Genomic DNA, 19,381 nt, shown 5'->3' with positions numbered 1-19,381 from the left:
GGCACTTTCAGTTGTAGCCTCCTTTTCTTTCACCTATTCCAGTTGGGCATAATTCATATCTTGCATGCTAAAGAACGCATTCCCTCCATTCGTATCTTACGATGTTGTGCTGTGCCAGAATTGAGAGATTGGTATAAAAGGCAAGGTCTCTTCATGAATGGAAATGAATTTCTGGAGAGCGGTCGCCAAGAGGTTTGGTTTTTGTTGGCCCAAATGTGTACGTTGTGAAACCTTATGTGATCAATGCAGAGTTTAAAAAGAATCGATTGCGTGTAGATTGGTGGCAGCAGTTCTGACCACGGACAAAACACGTTTTGTTTGCATTGCATCTGCTTTTTTTTGCATCTCCTTGTATGTCTTGAAGCAGTGCTGGCAGATCTGGTCTCCCTCTTGAATTGAGCGCGCATCCTACTTCATGACCCTCCGCAAAAGAGACTCGATACGATATCTTCTACATAACGAAAATTCCGCTGCAGCGGAATTTTCTTTTTGTGCACCATGAGGCAGTCCGTACAAAATCTCGGTCATGGCTATAACGCCTACCCGTAGCCACCTTCAGAGCGTAGGACAGTGATCGCATCAAGGTGAAACACAATTTGGATGCTTAACTTCTATCTCAGGTGGTGTTTGGCTGACTGGCACAGCCCTGCTCGTTGCTGTCGTCTGCTCAGGCGGGCGTCTATCGCGCCGCCCTTTGCACCTGTCCGCCTAACGCATGCTACTCCGTTTACACGAGTGCTTGTAGCGCGGGCCACTCGATCCGCCACATGATCCGCACGGTGCGGATCCAGAGACCGGGCGGGAGAGCGACGAGCGGTGAAAAATCTATCGTGTAACCAACGCAATTGACACCCCAGCATTTTCTCGTGCAGAGCGACAAAGCCTGGCAAACAATGTGTGGCTGCTGTGCTTAGGTTGCACTGCGGTACTCGCCGTTCACCACTGTCGCTATTTGCGATTTCTCACATTCAGTGATGCTACCGAGGACTTCTGATTTGGAGCAATTTTTGGAGCAGCAAAATTTCCGTTTTGGAGCACTTTGGAGCCGCAAAATTTTCATCTTGGAGCACTTTGGAGCAGATAATTTTGCAACTGGGAGCACTTTGGAGCAGCGAATCTTACATCCTGGAGTGCAATACAGAAGCATATTGCATTAACATTCAAGCACCTGAGTATTATTATGGGGCTCTTATGAAGGCTAGAAATATTTCGATTGATTGCAAATCTCATGGAAAAAATCATCTCAGGAGCATAGGCGTGCGCACAGGGGGGGCGGCCGACCCCCCCTCCTAATCACTAAGAGGGGGGGGGGGGGCGCAAAATCTGCCCCATACATTGACCCTTGCGACAGGAATTATATGGACACTCTCGGCGGATTTTTGCCATCGCCGTTGCCGTAATTTTCCGTATAAAGTCCAAATTAATAACATCACCACGCGCATTCTAGCCGCGGGTAAAAGCTCGCGAGCGCTGGCGACGAACGCGGCTGAAGCGGAGATTAAACTACCCGGCCGGCCGTCTCCGCCGAACGGACAGCGCATGAGATAACATCTTCCCGCGTGCGGGACTGCCGTCGATTGCTCATCAAACAGAGAGAAACGCCCCGCCCGTCTTTCGTAAGGAGCATGAAGGGACGCCAGGGGAGCGGAAGGGGGGGGGCCGCATCTTTCGAAGGGCGCAGTCGCTTGCGCGCGTGCTATCTCGAGGCATCAGGAGACGGCTCGTAAACTTGCTGTGCTCTCAACGCTTACTTCGTGTTTAGAGAACTCAGAGCAAGAAAACGATTCGGTTCCTCGAGGGGCCATATTCCCTTACACCAGCGTTACGCGAGATCGGATCCAAAAGAGTTAGCTGCGTTTACTTACTTCGCGTTTAGAGAACTCAGACGCTTACTTCGCGTTTAGAGAACTCAGAGCAAGAAAACGCTTCGGTTCCTGGAGGGGTCATATTCCCTTAAACCAGCGTTTTGTTGAGTTACGCGAGATCGGATCCAAAAGAGTTAGCTGCTAGTCTTACTTGGTTTCACAATACAATTTTTTGGTATCGCATTCATTGCTTCGCTCTTAAGCGAAACTGAGTTTTTTTAACCGTTAGCTATTGACCCCCGAAAGCGAGGGGCGGACGTGTAACATGGCGTAGCCGCTTCACTGTGGGCCGTCAGCGACGGGCCCGCTACTGACAGCTGCGCATTTGCGGCTGCTCTGACCAGGAGATATGATTTTACTAATGAGATGACATTTTAAAAAAAGCAAGCAAAAAATTCGAATTGGAACCCTAGCACGTGAGCTCGAAAGGGCAGGGCCTTTTAGGGGGTATTTACCGCAGAGTGATTACAAACTCGGACGTGCTGGCGGAAGGAATTACGAAAAAGCTGTTCTGGATGAAGATCCATGGATAAAGTATATCTGAGGAAAAGTGTCAACGCGTTTCCACCGTTCCCGTGCTCTTCCATAAACGCGAAGCAAGAAAAATTCGATATTGTCCCATATATCTACTGCGAGCGATCCCAGATTTCATTCCGCGATGTCCGGAAACAGACGTGACAGACATTTTAGCGGCACTCATGTAGTTATTACTGAACATTGCTTTCATTGCGTGCCGTGCGACGCTTGAAACGAGCTATCAGCAGCGTTTCTGGAACAGACGACGTCCGCCGATGAATCGCCGTCGCACTTTCTCGCTACCGATAGGCCTAGACGTCACGAGCCTCTGCGGAGAGCGCGTTTTGCTGTCGAGCCGACTTGCAGAACAGAAGCTGCGTCGGCACCGTGCATGGCATCGTGGCTTACTCGGAACGCACGCGCGAGCGCTATTTATTCAGCGGAATAATTCCTGGTCCATGATTGCGACTTTATTGGCAGCCCCAAGATCGAGCTGCACATGTTCTGGCACGCCGGCGGTGCGATTGCCGGTGATAGACGCCCCCAAACCAGAGACTTTGGCGCAGTTTGGCGCAGATTTCGTCGATATTATCAGGATGGCGCAGTAAATACAATTTGGCGCACTTTGGCGCAGTTGGCGCAGGAGTGGAATCACTGGGTGACGAGAGTGGAGGGGGGAGGGGTTGCTGCCTCGCTCGAAGGGTGCGGTGCGGTTATCTCGATAGGCATCAGGAGACTGGTCGTAAACTTACAGTGCTCGCAACGCTTACTTCACGTATAGAGAACTGAAAGCACGACAACCACTTCGGTCTCTGAAGCAGCCGTATTCTTTAAAATCTGCGTTCTGTTGAGTTACGCGAGATCAGATCCAAAAGAGTTAGCTGCTAGCCTTACTACGTATAACAATACAATTTGTTGCTATCGCATTCACTGCTTCACCTTTAAGGAAACTAATTTTTTTTAACCATCAGCTACTGACCCTGGAAAGCGAGGGGCGGACATATAACATAGCGTAGCCGCTTCACAGTGGGCCTTCCGACGCCAGGGCCGTCAGCGATGGGCCCGCTACTGACAGCAGTGCAAATTAAAAGATTTGCGGCTGCTCTGACCTGGAGGCATTCTTTTATTAATGAGATGACATTCGAAAAAAAAAAACAACAAACAAAATATTCGAATTGGGGTCCTAACACTCACGAGCTCAGAAGGGCAGGGCCATTCAGGGGGTATTACCGCAAGAGCGATTACTAACCTGGATGAAGATTCATGAATAAAGTATATTTGATGAAAAGTGACAATGCGTTCCCACTAACGTGCCCTTCCATGGATGTGAAGTATGGAAAATTTGACATTGCTCTAGTTTTCCCCGATTTCATTCCGCGATGTCCAGAAACAGAAGTGACAGACATTCTAGCGGCATGCGTGTCATTATTACTAAACATTGCTTCAATTACATGCCGTGCGACTCCTGAAACGAGCTATCAGCAGCGTTTCTGGAACAGACGACGTCCGCCGATGAGTCGCCGCCTCACTTTCATGCTACCAATTGGCCTAGGCGTCACTAGCTTCTGCGGAGGACACATTTTGCCGTTGAGCCGACTAGCACACTGGAAGATGCATCGGCACCGATCATGGCGTCATGAATCGGGACACACACGCGAGCGCTGTTCATTCAGCGGACTAATTCTTGGTCTGTGGTTGCGACTTTGGCGGCCCCAAGACCAAGCTGCACATGCTTTGACGCACCGGTGGTGCAATTGCCAGTGATAGATACCCCCAAGATACCCCGAGACTCTGGCGCAGTTTGGCGCAGGAGTGGAATCACTGGAAAAAGCATCCAATTTCATTAATATTTATGGCTTGTTTGATAAATCATTTGGTTGTTTGGTTGACAGAACATTTTCACTACCGTAAAATACCGAGCAAGCGGCCCCCCTACGGTGAAGGATAATCCGACCAGATTTGGAGGGGGGGGGGGCGCTCGCTCGGTCCCGGACCGAAATTCAAGATGGCGGTGGGAGAGCCGCTAAAAACAAAAATGCCCATCTATGTTCCTAATGAAATGCTTTCTTTGTTTAGTTTTTATTTCCCCTCGTCACTTTCAAACCATTAGCAGCAACCGGTATGACCATTAAACAACCGGCCACATGACAACGGAATTTCATAAACAACATTAGATACGCGTTCATTGTACTCGTTCTTGTGGTTCTCTTTACACAAGCGATGCTCGTCTTGAAAAAAAGTGGCCGCAGGGGAGGAGGGGGAGGGCGCTTGCTTGGCCACTGGCGCCTATTGCAGATCTCCCGAAAAAGGGAGAGGGGCGCTTGCTCGGATGGGGGCACTTGCTTGGCATTTTACATTATAGCCTCAAGGTAACAATGAGTTCTTACAAAAAGGCTGTGGATTACATTACAGTCAAACTCCTAACTCGCAAGGAAAACAGGAATTAGTTTGATATATCGCACAATTCTATTAAAATCTTTTAAAGAATTCACCGTATTTACAGTGCACAAGTTGACTTCACGTAACTGCCTCACAATAATGCAAGAAAGGTGGCTTCACGACAATATGCATGTTTTTTTCTTTTTTCATTTTTCCATGGTTTGCAGTTGGGGGTTATGCACGGGCGGGTTATAAGCAAAAAAATACGGTATTAACATAAATAGCACATCAACATCTTCATATGTAACTGTGTGTACTCGTCAGGTGCCTGAAGTCCTAGTGTCGGCCTTGTTTTTTATTATCGTAGTCGGCGCGCTTCTCGGGATGCGGTTCGCAGCAGCAACATTAAGCACCATTCCTCCACGTTTGACGTGTTCATTGTTGCCAGCTTTGTTCCACTGGGTACCATCAGTAAATGAGACTAATGACAAACTGCTCATAGCAGCCTTGAGTTAGGCCAGCTTTTTTTTTAATTCTTTAATGGCATTGTATATTTTGTTAACTTCAATTGTAAAATTAAAAAAAAAATATTGTTTGAGTTACAAGCTGTACACTTGAATTATTCCCCTGGCTTTTTATATTTTCCATGAGCTACCTGTGCCCTGAGGAAATACAGTGAAATACAGAAAAGAAAAAGAAAAAAAGACATTGCTGCATGCTTGCATGTCAGGACTGTTTTCTAAAGAATTAAGTCCAATGAACTGGAAACCTTCACTGCTAGAATAGTTTTACCTTTTTGGCCTGCTTCGTAGACAAGGCAACATTTGCATCTTTCCCAGTCCTCTGTGGCTGCAAGTTGGGAGGATAAGTGCGTGCTTTCCTCAGCTTTTGTGGCTTGCTGTTGAGCAGCTGCTGGGAGACGTCTGGCACACTTGTTGTAGAATGCAGCTCAGACTCCTCCGTGTCAGGTGTTGAGTGTTTCGCCTCAGGCCCACTGCAGTCACCTGCTGTTTCAAACACCCGCTCCAGGCCTCCATTGTTAAGTTCTTCATCATCCCCATCTTCATCATCAGGATTGCGGTCTTGGTAGGTGCTGTCACGAAATGAGCTGGTGCGTTTTGGAGGAACAGGGGCTTGCTTGCTGCGAGGACCCGGCCGGCGCAGTTGTACTGTGCTCGATTTCACCTGCAGCAGGCCTTGGCTTGGCTTGCTTGGCACCACAGCCTGGTTACCTGGGCGTGCCAGCATCCAGGTTATCTTCCTCACAATTCCAAAAGAACAGGCAGCTTTGAATGGACAGCTTGTCATCTGTGCAATTTAAAGGAATAAAGGTACTTTGGTGCTGCCATCACATTTAATATAGTAGACTCTCGTTAAACGAAACCTGAAGGGACCAGGAAAATGTGTTCCGTTTAACAGGAGTTCCGTTTACTGAGAGATGAACAGGTGTTGCAGAATCCAAGTACGGAACCAATGTTATAGACAGTTCCGTTTACGCAGCAGTTCCGTTTAAGAGATTACCGTTTACTGAGAGTCTGCTGTAGTTGCTAAGAGCCAGTCACCTTCTTTTAAAAGCATTGCAGTCATCCTGCAGTATGTCTTGATTACATTCATGTGAGATGATAACGAAAGCTGCTTTATAAACGCCAGGCCTGTGCAGAACATGCAGCAGTCACAGCAAAAGCTGCAGGAGCAGCGTTTCCAGACCCCGTTGTAAACTCTCTTGGGCGACTACTACAAGTACTGACTATGCCATAAGGTACCCATAAAGTACCATAATGTACACAAGATACCCACTATGCCATAAATCATAGTTCAGTAGGAATGTAGCCACTATAAAAAAAAAACCCTCTGTTACCATATCGCCACTGGCATTTAAAAAAATGGCTGCCTGCTACATGCCTCAGGCCTAGCTGCCATTTCTGCCATTGTTTCTTTCATGTGCCACAGTCCGTACGTGTGCTCAGGAGTTTGTGTACCGCCTGTCATCCCGATCTGCATTCGCTTCATCAGCATGGAAGTGCAGACTCCAAAGACTCGACGAATGCACCATGATGCCACATCATGGTCGTTCGAAGTTTCAGAAACGTACGTGCAGGACTGGAGCAAACAGAAATAAGATTTTTTACAGCAAAGCTTCACGAAAAAATCACACCATCTCCCGCTAAAGGGGACCATGCGGTGATGCGAAGCAGCGTTTTGGCATGTAGAGCCCGCGTTTCAGAGGAGGGTGGAAAAGGAAGGGGGGAGAGGCAAGGGGGAGAGGGAGAGGGGATAGAATGAAAGGGGAGGGAGGGTGAAAGCGGAGGGGAGAGAGGGAAATGGGAGAGGGGACAGGGGAAAGGGAGGGGAGAGGGAAATGAGAGAGGGGATGGGAAAGGGGTAGAGGGGAAGGAGGTGTGTGGAGAAGGCTTGTGCATGCGCAGTAAGGGTGGTCACGCCGCACACCACCACCAACACCACCATCGGATTGAACTCTGCTATAAGATGCTTCACATCTAAAAGGTTTCTGTAGACCGCAGCAGGGCCGGTTCCTCGAAATCAAAGAGCTGCTCACCAAATATGTGCTTGAGCAGCGAGCGGCACAGCAGCCCGTGACAACCGATCTGCTCTAGGTCCGGGCAATGCAGTTATGCCTTCGAAAAAGGGCTAACGCGGAGTGATCTTAAAGCAAGGAGGTGCTGGCTCTGAAATTTCATGAAAAAAAAAAAAAAGCGTTTCCCTTCGAACACACACGGGCATATGCCAAGATCTTGCCAGAAGAGTGAGAAGAAAAAAACTGCACAGTTTTCAGAAGTACGTAGTGAACTTGCACCGCAGCAATGGCTGTCAGCTTGGTCAAATCGGGAATGCCGACCAGACGCCGCTCTAGTTCGACATGCCTGGCACCACAACCGTTGAAAATAAGGGGGCAAAGCAAGTGTGCATGTTATCATTCGGCCATGAAAAAACCAGAGTGACTGCAATGCCTTGTTGCACTTCAGATGGGCACAAGCTTCCCCCGTACCACATTTTTGTACGGAAGACGCTCCCGAAAGGAGTCGTTTTTCTGAGTGGCGTGGTTGTGCGCGTGAACGAAAAAGGCTGGATGACGGACCTATAGTTGGGTACAACTTTAAAAGGCAGTGGCATTTCCTCCTCAAAGGCGGATGAACACAAGCCTGCACCAATGGGCGCGCACTCGGGACTGACGTCATGAGCGGGACGACCGGGGGCTCCGCCTTCGGAGAACATCGGCGCGTGCATGAGCGGTGCTATTTCTTTAGCCACGGAGGCGATTGGCTGACGCGCTTCGGTCGTCTCGGTGGGGCCTCTCCTGCCTTCTTAAGTTGTATCCGACTATAGTTGCAGACTGGATTGACCACGTCTGGCGGAGGACTCTGACGCCGGTCTGGGTGTGCGAGCGATGCTGTGCTGGACACGTTCAGGTGCCATCTTGACAAGCGCATCAAGAAAAAGCTTGCTGCATGTCATTTCTCCCGTTAATCGGGTTGGCAATCGCCGGGCGGATTCTAAGGGCTGGCGTCACGGCCCTCCGAAAACGCACCACGAAAGCGCGGACAATTTAGAGTTGGTCCTTTGGTGCGCCAGCGAACGCCGGTTGTGGTCCAAAGACCGAGTCAGAGCCGAGAGTCGACAACACAAACGAAAACGAAATATATTCTCAGTTAAGGCAACACAAATAACACAAACACATGCACACTCGGCTGGTACCAGTTACAACTTCACAATACAATTCAGATGGTGTTTACACAACGGGAGCTAAACAAACAGATCACACGCTACAAATGCAATCGCATGCATTACAACTATTCAATGACCGTTAAAGTCCTGAATAAACAATGGCGTATCCAGTCCACAATACTTGGACGGTAATCGAATGCTTCTCTTCAAGGAAACACTCACGCCAGCTCCAGCGTTGATCGTCGTAACTCAACCGTCGTCGCAACTTGTCACGGCTCACGCGTCGTCGTCATCCAATTCTTCCAGATTGACGATCGACTGACCGAACACCATCATAAACACGTCTTCTTTGGCCAACGGAGCCACACTTCGCATAACTTCACCATCACCGGGCCGACTGACTCGCTCACTCATTCGCTGACTATCTCCTGTCTGCACTACCCCTGACCGTCGTCGCTTGCACGCTTTTATCCCTTCTCCCCCGGTTTCTAGAAGCGTCGGGAGGGTTCTTCGGCGTGCAGTACAGCAAAGGCTAGAGAAAGGGCGAGAGCTTTCTCGTATGTTCGAACCGCGGTGGCATGATCGGCGATGCGTCACCCTTTCCTTCTAATGTTTCCAGGCACTGCTGGGAGTTTGATCGCGTTGTCTGCTTCTGGCTCGAGTGGGTGAGAAGGATGCGGCCCGCCGGCGTCTTTTGATGCTTGTTTTTTCGTCGTTCGCGCTTCTTGGGCGCGCGGCTCGCGCCGTTCTGTCGCGCAGCCGTTTGAAAGCGGTCTCGCGCGTGCTTTATTACGCGCTAATTTGTGACACTGCCCCCCACTTCAAGAATATTACCTCATAATATTCAAACAACACAAATGAGCGCGCACATACACACAACTAGAAATGTCCCACATATAGAGTCCATAACTCAGTCCTTCACACAATGCGTGTCACATTCACACTAGAAATATCAATACAATTCACAGGGCATTTCAATGTCACCGTATACAAAAGATAAACTCAATTACAATACGTACACCACACTATCATACATTTCATATAAACAATGTGAACGCACAAAACACAGCTCTTCATTTACAACGCTTATACAATTATATCCATAACATTGTACACACAATGTTACGCAAACGACACTTGGGCTTACTAGCCAGACACACTTCCCACAGGATATAATAATACAACACATTCAAACTCAAAAACAATTCAAACAAATTGAACTCCAACACCCTGTCCTGTTTAAATTGTGTCACGCTTGCACCCCTTCTTTCGGTGCTCGCTCACTCTCTTTTTGTTCCTCTTCTTCTTGCGAGCCGTTCCATTTGACGGTGCCAGAGGGGGCGTCTCTGCTGCCGTCGACACATTCGACACCGGCAAGGCGTGGTCGCGTTATTAGAACGTTCGCGGTGCTTCGCCAATTTCTGCGCGTCGTGGTGTTTTGTTTGGACGACCACCTTCGTCATCTTCTGAGCCGCAGATGATGGTGGCCGCTCAGTTGCAATGTCACCTGCTCGGCGCGTCTTCACCGGCGGTACAGCGACCGTTGGTGCCTCATTGTTGCCATTGAGTGACACCTCGGCTTCCATTTGAGCTCGGGCGACATCTTTCCTGGGGTTCTCTTCCGCGGTTCCTTTCTGTCGCGGTTCCTGAACTGACGAGGCCTCCATCTTCAGGGCTTCTCCCGAAGGTTCAGGATCGTATGGCCCTCGAGCTCCGTCGATGTTTCCCACGATTAGGTCGAACAGGGGGTTATCCATGCACAGGGCAGTAACACTCCCGCTGAAGTAAGGGGTCTCAACCTCAATCTTGGCTTCAGGAAGCATTCGAACGGAACTATCAAGCAGGCGAACCGGTTGGGTATTGCCTGTGAATTCGCTCTCTCGGACCAATTTCTTTCGTACGATAACAGTGGTGCACCCACTATCTCTTAATACCGCGACTTCCTTTCCACCAACCTTCCCCTTAAGTGTCGGCATTCCTTTCGTTGTGTCTGTCGTCATCGCGGCACCAATGAAATGCATCTTCTTCCCGCTTTTCAGCTCGGCCAATTCATCATTGGTCGCTTTTGCTTCCTCGTTTGGCGGGGCATACGCACAAGCTCTTGGTGGACTTTACTCGCATCGCTTCGACATGCGTCTGCTTTGTGCCCCGTTTGTCCACATTTAAAACACTTCATCACACTGGGGCGTGAGAAGTAGGTCCGACAACTACTAGCGCGATGACCCACTCGGTTACACAGAAAGCATCGCGGAACACTCGCCGGTGCATGCTTCTTTTCTTCAGGTGCAGATTTCTTCGACTCCTCGTGACCCTCCTTTTTTACTTTGGCCAAATTCGTGCCACCTTGCGCTTCTAAGAATTGATCGGCCAACTCAAGCATGTCCCCAAGCGATTTAGCTTTCCTCTCTTTCAGATACAGCGACAGGCTCGGGTGGCAACTGGTGAGAAATTGCTCTCTGATTAAAAGCTCTCTAAGCTCACCGTACTCCTGTGCCGTCTCTGAAAGTTTGATCCGCCTGTCAAAATAATGGCTGAGCCGCGCGGCATACTGCGTTGCCGTCTCGCCACCAGCTGGCTTTCCTGTACGGAACCGATCTCGGAAGCCTTCCACGGTGAATCGAAATCGCTTCAGCAAAGCAGCTTTTACTCTTCCGTAATTAGCTGCATCGGTAGGTGTCAGCCTACCGGACACACTGAGCGCTTCTCCACTCAAACAAGTGCTCAAAGCCGTTGCCCATTGCTGTTCCGGCCAATTTTGGCTTCTAGCTATAGTCTCAAACCTGTGCAGGTATGCATCAAGGTCATCTTTCCTTTCATCAAATGCCACAAGCAGTTTGCTTGGGTTCAAACGGAAGCTATGATCTTCCCTTTCACTGCTCTCGGCTCTAGCCTGGACGGGAGTCTCTGTGCGCTGCTGCAAACGGAGCCGTTCGAGTTCTATCTCGTGCTGCCGTTGCCTTTCTCTCTCAGCCATCTGCGCCTCTCTTTCTTCTTTCTCCCTTTCAGCCGCTAGCCTCTCTCTCTCCAGCTCTGCTGCTCTCTCTTCCTTGACCCTCCCAGCTGCCAACCTCTCTTTTTCAAGTTCTGCTTCTCTTTCATTGTTGGCCCTCTCAACCGCCAACTTCTCTCTTTCAAGCTCTGCTTTCAGCTGTTGTTCCTTCATCTCTCTTTCTTCCTTAGCTCGTTCTCTTTCTTCTTTTTCCTTTTGGCTGACCCACTTTCGTAGTTCGGCCCCAGACAGACCCATCTTCTCACCAAGGGCAACTAATTTCTCGAGATCCACGATGCCCGTCAAACAAAACCTAGCCGCGTGCACAAAACCTCTGCCTAACTTCGAATACCAAAACACTCTCTGCACACAGGTTAGCGAGAACACGGTGCAACACTCAAAAATCGTTCGCAAGCACTATCAACGTCTCAAGGCTCTTTCTCCCTACTTTGGACACACTTTTGCACCAAAAAGGTCCTGTGTCGTGGACGCCAGAATAATTGTCCCAGATCCCGTTAATCGGGTTGGCAATCGCCGGGCGGATTCTAAGGGCTGGCGTCACGGCCCTCCGAAAACGCACCACGAAAGCGCGGACAATTTAGAGTTGGTCCTTTGGTGCGCCAGCGAACGCCGGTTGTGGTCCAAAGACCGAGTCAGAGCCGAGAGTCGACAACACAAACGAAAACGAAATATATTCTCAGTTAAGGCAACACAAATAACACAAACACATGCACACTCGGCTGGTACCAGTTACAACTTCACAATACAATTCAGATGGTGTTTACACAACGGGAGCTAAACAAACAGATCACACGCTACAAATGCAATCGCATGCATTACAACTATTCAATGACCATTAAAGTCCTGAATAAACAATGGCGTATCCAGTCCACAATACTTGGACGGTAATCGAATGCTTCTCTTCAAGGAAACACTCACGCCAGCTCCAGCGTTGATCGTCGTAGCTCAACCGTCGTCGCAACTTGTCACGGCTCACGCGGCGTCGTTATCCAATTCTTCCAGATTGACGATCGACTGACCGAACACCATCATAAACACGTCTTCTTTGGCTAACGGAGCCACACTTCACATAACTTCACCATCACCGGGCCGACTGACTCGCTCACTCCTTCGCTGACTGTCTCCTGTCTGCACTACCCCTGACCGTCGTCGCTTGCACGCTTTTATCCCTTCTCCCCCAGTTTCTAGAAGCGTCGGGAGGGTTCTTCGGCGTGCAGTACAGCTAAGGCTAGAGAAAGGGCGAGAGCTTTCTCGTATGTTCGAACTGCGGTGGCATGATCGGCGATGCGTCACCCTTTCCTTCTAGATGTTTCCAGGCATTGCTGGGAGTTTGATCGCGTTGTCTGCTTCTGGCTCGAGTGGGTGAAAAGGATGCGGTGCGCCGGCGTCTTTTGATGCTCGTTTTTTCGTCGTTGGCGCTTCTTGGGCGCGCGGCTCGCGCCGTTCTGTCGCGCAGCCGTCTGAAAGCGGCCTCGCGCGCACTTTATTACGCGCTAATTTGCGACACCGCACGACATCGCAGCTTCAACCGCTTGATGTCAGCCTAACAAGCGGAAAAAAGACAAAATTCAGACTGGCTGATTAATGGCAGGCACACGCCCAGCAACACAGTGAAGTGTGCCTCACTGGAAGACTTTGCTGGATGGGTGAAGGATACGTGGTGCACGATTCTGTCTGCCATGGTCATCAAGGCCTTCAAGAAGTGTGGTATCTTGAATGCCATGAATGGCATTGAGGATGAAACGCTTTGGGCTGTTGATAGCGACGACGACCAATTCCTCACACGACTCGTATCACCATAGTGGTGACAATCTTTGCGGCAAGATACACTGTTTGCTTTTGTGTGTTTGTTTATCGCAACTGTAGTGCAATAAAACTAAATATTTGTTTTTCTTAATGTGAGAAGGTTGACACCAAAGGACATTTTTTTTTTCTGTCATGGAAAATGGGTGCGTGTTACAATTTATGTCACACTTTTTTTTCTTTTTTGGTCACGGAAAACAGATGAGCCTTACAATCAAGGATGCGGTAGAATCGAGTAATACGGTAAACCATGATATAAAAAACTTGAATATAACAGTATCTCTGACAGAATGAAGCACCATATTTACACCATTGTAGGTCAACTTAATCTATCTAAATTTGAAATCCGAAGTTGGAGGGTTGACTTACAATTGAAACCGAAACTAGCAGCACCAGTAATGCCCAGACAAACGAGAAATCAGCAATGCCGTGGTGTGGTTATGTTTGCCTTCTCGCTCTACCTATAGCATATAATTATTCTGCGTGCTTGTTTTGGAGTAAACAAAAGAAAATAAAAAGTTTTTTTTTTCTTTTTCAACTTTTGCTAAGCTGCTCTTTACCATCAGGAGTGCCGCTGCTGATTGGAATAGCGGCTTTGCCATCTATGATCGACACTCCCATAAAAGCTGTGCATGCCATTTTTGAAGTGTCAATCATTGATGAAAGAGCTGCTGTTTCAATCAGTGGGCAGTGGTTCAGCGATGATTTGTTTGGGGGGCAGCCGCAGCAGAGGTGAGCTACTAATGAGACATTCTATGGATACTTGACCGGCTAAAGTCAAAAGGCAATCATTAAGTGTAGCCAACAAACACAGCCTTAGAGATCGGCAATCGTAATTTCTGTGTAGTTTGACACTGGCACGACCTCCAGCCATAGCCAGTGCAACCTTTCAATGCTGGCAACCTAGCGAAAATATTGCAAACATCGCTAACAGCGCATCATGGCATTTGACAGCGCACCCGATCAGCCAGCCGGAGTCCAAAAAAAAAAGAACGGAGCACTGGGGGGCGTCCGAATTTTTGGTCGTGACTTTACATTACTTCAATGGGACGAGTGGCAGTGCTATGAAGGTGTCCAAATAAATGAGCATGTCCGAATTTTCAGCATTCAAATGAATGGTTGGTGACTGTATCATAAGAGAAGCAGGTATCGACAAGACATAAAAAATTGCCAAAAATATCAACTTTCTAGCCTTTTCATCAAAAGCCAAGCCCGTCAGTTCGTGGGTTGAGTGCCAAGGTTGGGACAGTTGGCGTGGAATGACCCTCCTACAATCCTCAAAGAATGCTGAGCCCGAAGCACAACAAATAGCAAGAATAGCAAATAGCAAATGGCAAGAATGGCACCAGTGTCCAAATGAAATGAAGCAGCACAGTCACCTGCAGGTACTCAGTGATGCTACCGAGGACTTCTGATATGGAGCAATTTTTGGAGCAGCAAGATTTCCATTTTGGAGCACTTTGGAGCAGATAATTTTGCGTCTGGGAGCACTCTGGAGCAGCTAATTTTACATCCTGGGGTGCACTAGAGAAGCGAATCGCATTAACATTCAAGCACATAATTATTATGAGGCTCTTATGAAGAGCTAGAAATATTTCGACTTCATTGCAAATTTCATGGAAAAAATCATCTCAGGAGAACTCCATATTTCACTCGATAATGCAAAAATAAGAGCTCATGCAGTTGAGTGTTCTGGATTAACCTCTTCGGTGCTTATTTTCGACACTAGCAAATAAACAGAATACCGGATTAATAAAATTGTACTTTATGAAATAACACTAAATACATCTATGTGGTTATCAGCAGACGTGTTAGACAAACGCCGTGACGTACAACAGTGCCTCATGCCAAAGAGTCACACTGTCCCTAATGCATTCCCCTAAGACAACTCCAAGGCAAAAGCCAGGTTCTTTTTCTTCTTGATCAATGTGTTGTTCCTCCCCCTTCCTCTCTGCAAGCTTTCTGCACCTCATCTGGTTTTGCACACTCTCGATGATCGGCACACCGATCACAGAAGCAGTGTAAAGCGACGATGTCATGTGATGACGCCATCACGTGACATCACGATATATGATGCCATGATGACGTCACAAGTTTTGACGATCTCTGACGTCATGATGACGCCATCACGTGATTATTTTTTTGACGCAATTGATCGACGCCACCACCGGTCAATTTTCTTGTTTGATGAAGCATCTAAGGCTTTCGCATTAATACTGCGTATTGAACGTTAATACCCTGGCTGTTAACAACCTAGCCTCATACCAAACTGTCCTCCACCATGTCACCTCTGTGGCATGCGCGAAACAGCTTCGCTTACCATCAACTTCACAGGGTGGAATGGCTCCTCAATTTTTAAAACTTTTATTGTGATAGCAATTATATGGACATGTCGACGGGTTTTAGCCGTCGCCGTTGCCATTGCCGTAATGTTCCATATAAAGTCTAAATTGATAACATCACCACACGCATTCTACACTTGGGTAAAAGCTCGTGAGCGCTGTCGACAAACGCGGCTCAAGCGAAGATTAAATGAGCCGGCCGTCTCCGTCGCACGGACAGCGCATGCGATAACATCTTCCCGCGTGCGGGCCTGCCGTTGATTTCTCATCAAACACAGAGGAAGCGCCCTGCCCGTCTTTCGTAAGGAGCATGAAGGGACGCCAGGGGAGGGAAAGGGGGGACTGCATCGCTCCAAGGATGCAGTCACTGGCGCATCCTTTGGCATCTCGAGGCATCAGGAGACGGCTCGTAAACTTGCTGTGCTCTCAACGATTACTTCACGTTTAGAGAACTCACAGCACGAAAACCGCTTCGGTTCCTGGAGCGGCCATATTCCCTTAAACCAGCATTTTGTTGAGTTACGCGAGATCGTATCTAAAAGAGTTAGCTGCTAGCCTTACTTCATATAAAAATACAGTTTGTTGATATTGCATTCACTGCTTCGCCCTTAAGCAAAACAGTTTTTTTAACCGTCACCTATTGACCCTGGAAAGCAGGGGGTGGACATGTAACATGGCGTAGCGCTTCACCGTGGGCCGTCAGCGACGGTCCCGCTACTGCAAGCTGCGAATATTAAAACGCAATTGCGGCTGCTGCGACCAGGAGGCATGCTTTTATTAATGAGATGACATTTTTAAAAAAGCAAGCAAAAAATTCGAATTGGAACCCTAGCACTCATGAGCTCGAAAGGGCAGGGCCTTTTAGGGGGTATCTACCGCAGAGTGATTACAAACCCAGATGTGCTGGTGGAAGGAATTATGAAAAAGCTCTGCTGGATGAATATCCACGGATAAAGTATATCTTAGCTGCGTTCCCACCGTTCACGTGCTCTTCCATACGCGAAGCATGGAATATTCAATATTGTTCCATATATCTATTGCTAGCGATCCCAGATTTCATTCCAAGATGTCCAGAAACAGAAGTGACAGACACTTTAGCAGCACGCGTGTAGTTATTACTGAACACTGCTTTCATTACGAGCCGTGCGACGCATGAAACGAGCTATCAGCAGCGTTTCTGGAACAGACTGTTGTGTTGTGCGACCTCTGGTGTTACATCAACATACCAGTTTGCACTGTGTTTCCTGTCAGTACCACCGGATGGAGCGATGTCTCTGTGGTGTTCTCTTTTTTGAATTCTTGAGCCAACCCGGCGTGGCCATCTAAGTCATGTGACCCGTGTCATGCTGGCCAATCGCCTCTGCCCCCTTCCTTTAAAATGTCGTGCAATAAACGCTGGGGGACACTCTCCAGTCTTGCCCGAATGCTTCGTGACCATCCCGTTACTCTGAGCGCCTCCCGTCGTTAGGCCTCTCTGTCGGCCAGCCGTGGGCTATGCCGCACTCCTGTCTATGCAACACATGGCGTTGACATAACACACACGACGTCCGCCGATGAATCGCCACCACACTTTCATGCTCCGATTGGCCTAGATGTCACGACCCTCTGCGGAGAGCGCGTTTTGCTGTCGAGCCAACTTGCAGAACAGAAGCTGCGTCGGCACCGTGCATGGCGTCATGGCTTACTCGGCAAGCATGCGCGAGCGCTGTTTATTCAGCGGAATAATTCTTGGTTCGTGGTTGTAACTGTGATGGCCCCAAGGTCAAGCTGCACATGTTTTGACGTGCCGGCGGTGCAATTGCCGGTGATAGATGTCCCCAAACCAGAGACTCTGGCGCAGTTTGGCGTAAATTTCATCGATATTATCAGGATGGCACAGTAAATACAAAATTTGGCGCCCTTTGGTGCGGGAGTGGAATCACTGGGTACTGTATGGTAATTACAGGAAATCCAGAAGACTTGGTGTTTACAGTAGTGACGCAAAATTATCGATAGTGTAAAGGAACTATCGATAGTACTACTATTGATGATCTATAAATAGTATTATCAATAGTGCAATCGATAGTATTATCGGTATTATTTACTACCGATAATACTATCGACAGTGCTGTGAATAATTACGGTGTTGTTGGCAGGTGATATGGGCAAAACATTTGTGATAGCCTACTATCAGCAATACTCAATTCGTTTAACTTATGAGCAATACTTCAGCAAAAGAAATAAACTATTTCCGCAGAGGAAATGCCGGAATATGTCCATAAAAAATCACCTTCAAAAGTAACCAGTCACATCTTACAATTAACAAACTTAGTTCTTGATATTTTTATGTTGGGATGCAAAAACCCAGTTGTAACTTGATATTTTTATTTTGAAATCACAAAATGCAATATAAATTTGAAGCCTTGTAGTTCCGACATATGTAACGGCACCCTTTCTGATACAGATGAACAGTTCAACTCAATTACAGTCAAATCTCGTTACAACGAACACCACATTAACGAACATTTCAAATGAACGAACTTTTAAGAAATCCCGTGCCGACTGCTTATAGTTTCAATGTAAAAGTATTTCACTACTACGAACTTCAGATTAACGAACATTTCAGAATAACGATCGTTATTTAATTCCCGTGTAATCTTAACAACGCCTCAGTACTACGAACTTATATCCCGAAATGCGAGGATTCTTAGATTTCAGTGTATCGGTCATGGCAGTCGGAGCTGTAAGGTAGCAGACGACGCAGCGCGAAGAGCGGACGCCCTCCCGCTAAAACCTGAGATGGCACGGGAGGAGAAAGACGCGGGCGGAGAACTTTTTTTTTTTTCCCTTCGTTGCGGAGGCGACAACGCATCAGGTTTTGTAAAGGCCCAACCGCATGCATAGCACGCGACTTTCGAGCGAAGGCGACTGCGACAAACGGGCGCTGTCGTGCTGCTCGATTGAAAACTATTGCGCGCACGCAGGCAAATTACGAAAAAGAATTACAGAGTAGATGAATGACAACATGCCAAATTTATTTTTGTCTTGTTTGAGATAAAGATGCCATAAAAGCGTTTCGGGACTTCCTTTTTTCGCAATCTTATGTTTAACCGCGGCAGTAGTATCGCTGTGATCCCATGGGGCGCCCGGAAGCGTACGCTGCCTACGCTACGTCGCACTTTGCAAACTGCGTTATGTTTGGGTTAGTCCACGAGGCGCATTTCGACAACGTTTCCTCTTGCTGTCATAGAACGTTTAAGAAAAGCCGCAGCGCCTCACGTCGTTGCTTCGCAGGGAGAAGGGCTACCTCACACGACGACGATGTTGACATTGCAGCAAGCTACCACCACTGCAGCAAGCTACCACCGAAAGATCAAAACGAACCGTCGATCATAAATAACGACAAAATACGGCCGCTGCCTCGCTCTCCGCGTGAGATGGGGCTGTAAATAAGGTAGTCTATAACTTGCATTCCTTGAAGTACGCGCCGATTGGAAGCATCACGAGCAAATTGCAACCGAAGCAAGGGTCAGAGATGCTGCCATGTTGTTGGATATCGTCATGCTCACTTCCGGGCGACAAGCGATGTTTTCTGGCTTTCCAGAAACCTGGGATGCTATCGCGGAACGATTCTATTTCAGATTCCAATGCCTTTCGTGCTTTTCGCGCTTGGCCAGTGGTCAGAACGACGGTCCGTCCGCGTTATCAGCGCGATCAGCCAGCCGTGTGGAATCGGAAATAGCATCGTTTCGCGATTGCACCCCTGCGACAAGCGACGGCGATGGATGGCCCTCCGCGACAGC

At 48.2% G+C, this 19,381-nt stretch overlaps 1 protein-coding gene across 1 annotated transcript in view; it reads right to left on the bottom strand.

Annotated features, from left to right (window-relative positions):
• The window catches only part of LOC119402160 (tyrosine-protein kinase Abl), a 69,682-nt gene that overhangs the window by 3,556 nt on the left and 46,745 nt on the right, over positions 1–19,381 (bottom strand). The window contains exon 10 of the mRNA XM_037669284.2: positions 5,553–5,992. Within this exon, the coding sequence (XP_037525212.1) occupies positions 5,553–5,992 (440 nt within the window). The remainder of the gene's footprint in view (positions 1–5,552; positions 5,993–19,381) is intronic.

Source organism: Rhipicephalus sanguineus, chromosome 1 (genome assembly GCF_013339695.2).
Source record: "Rhipicephalus sanguineus isolate Rsan-2018 chromosome 1, BIME_Rsan_1.4, whole genome shotgun sequence".
NCBI classification, from domain to species: domain Eukaryota; kingdom Metazoa; phylum Arthropoda; class Arachnida; order Ixodida; family Ixodidae; genus Rhipicephalus; species Rhipicephalus sanguineus.
Note: the sequence above shows the minus strand (reverse complement) of the source record. Positions and strands in the feature narration are given on the sequence as shown.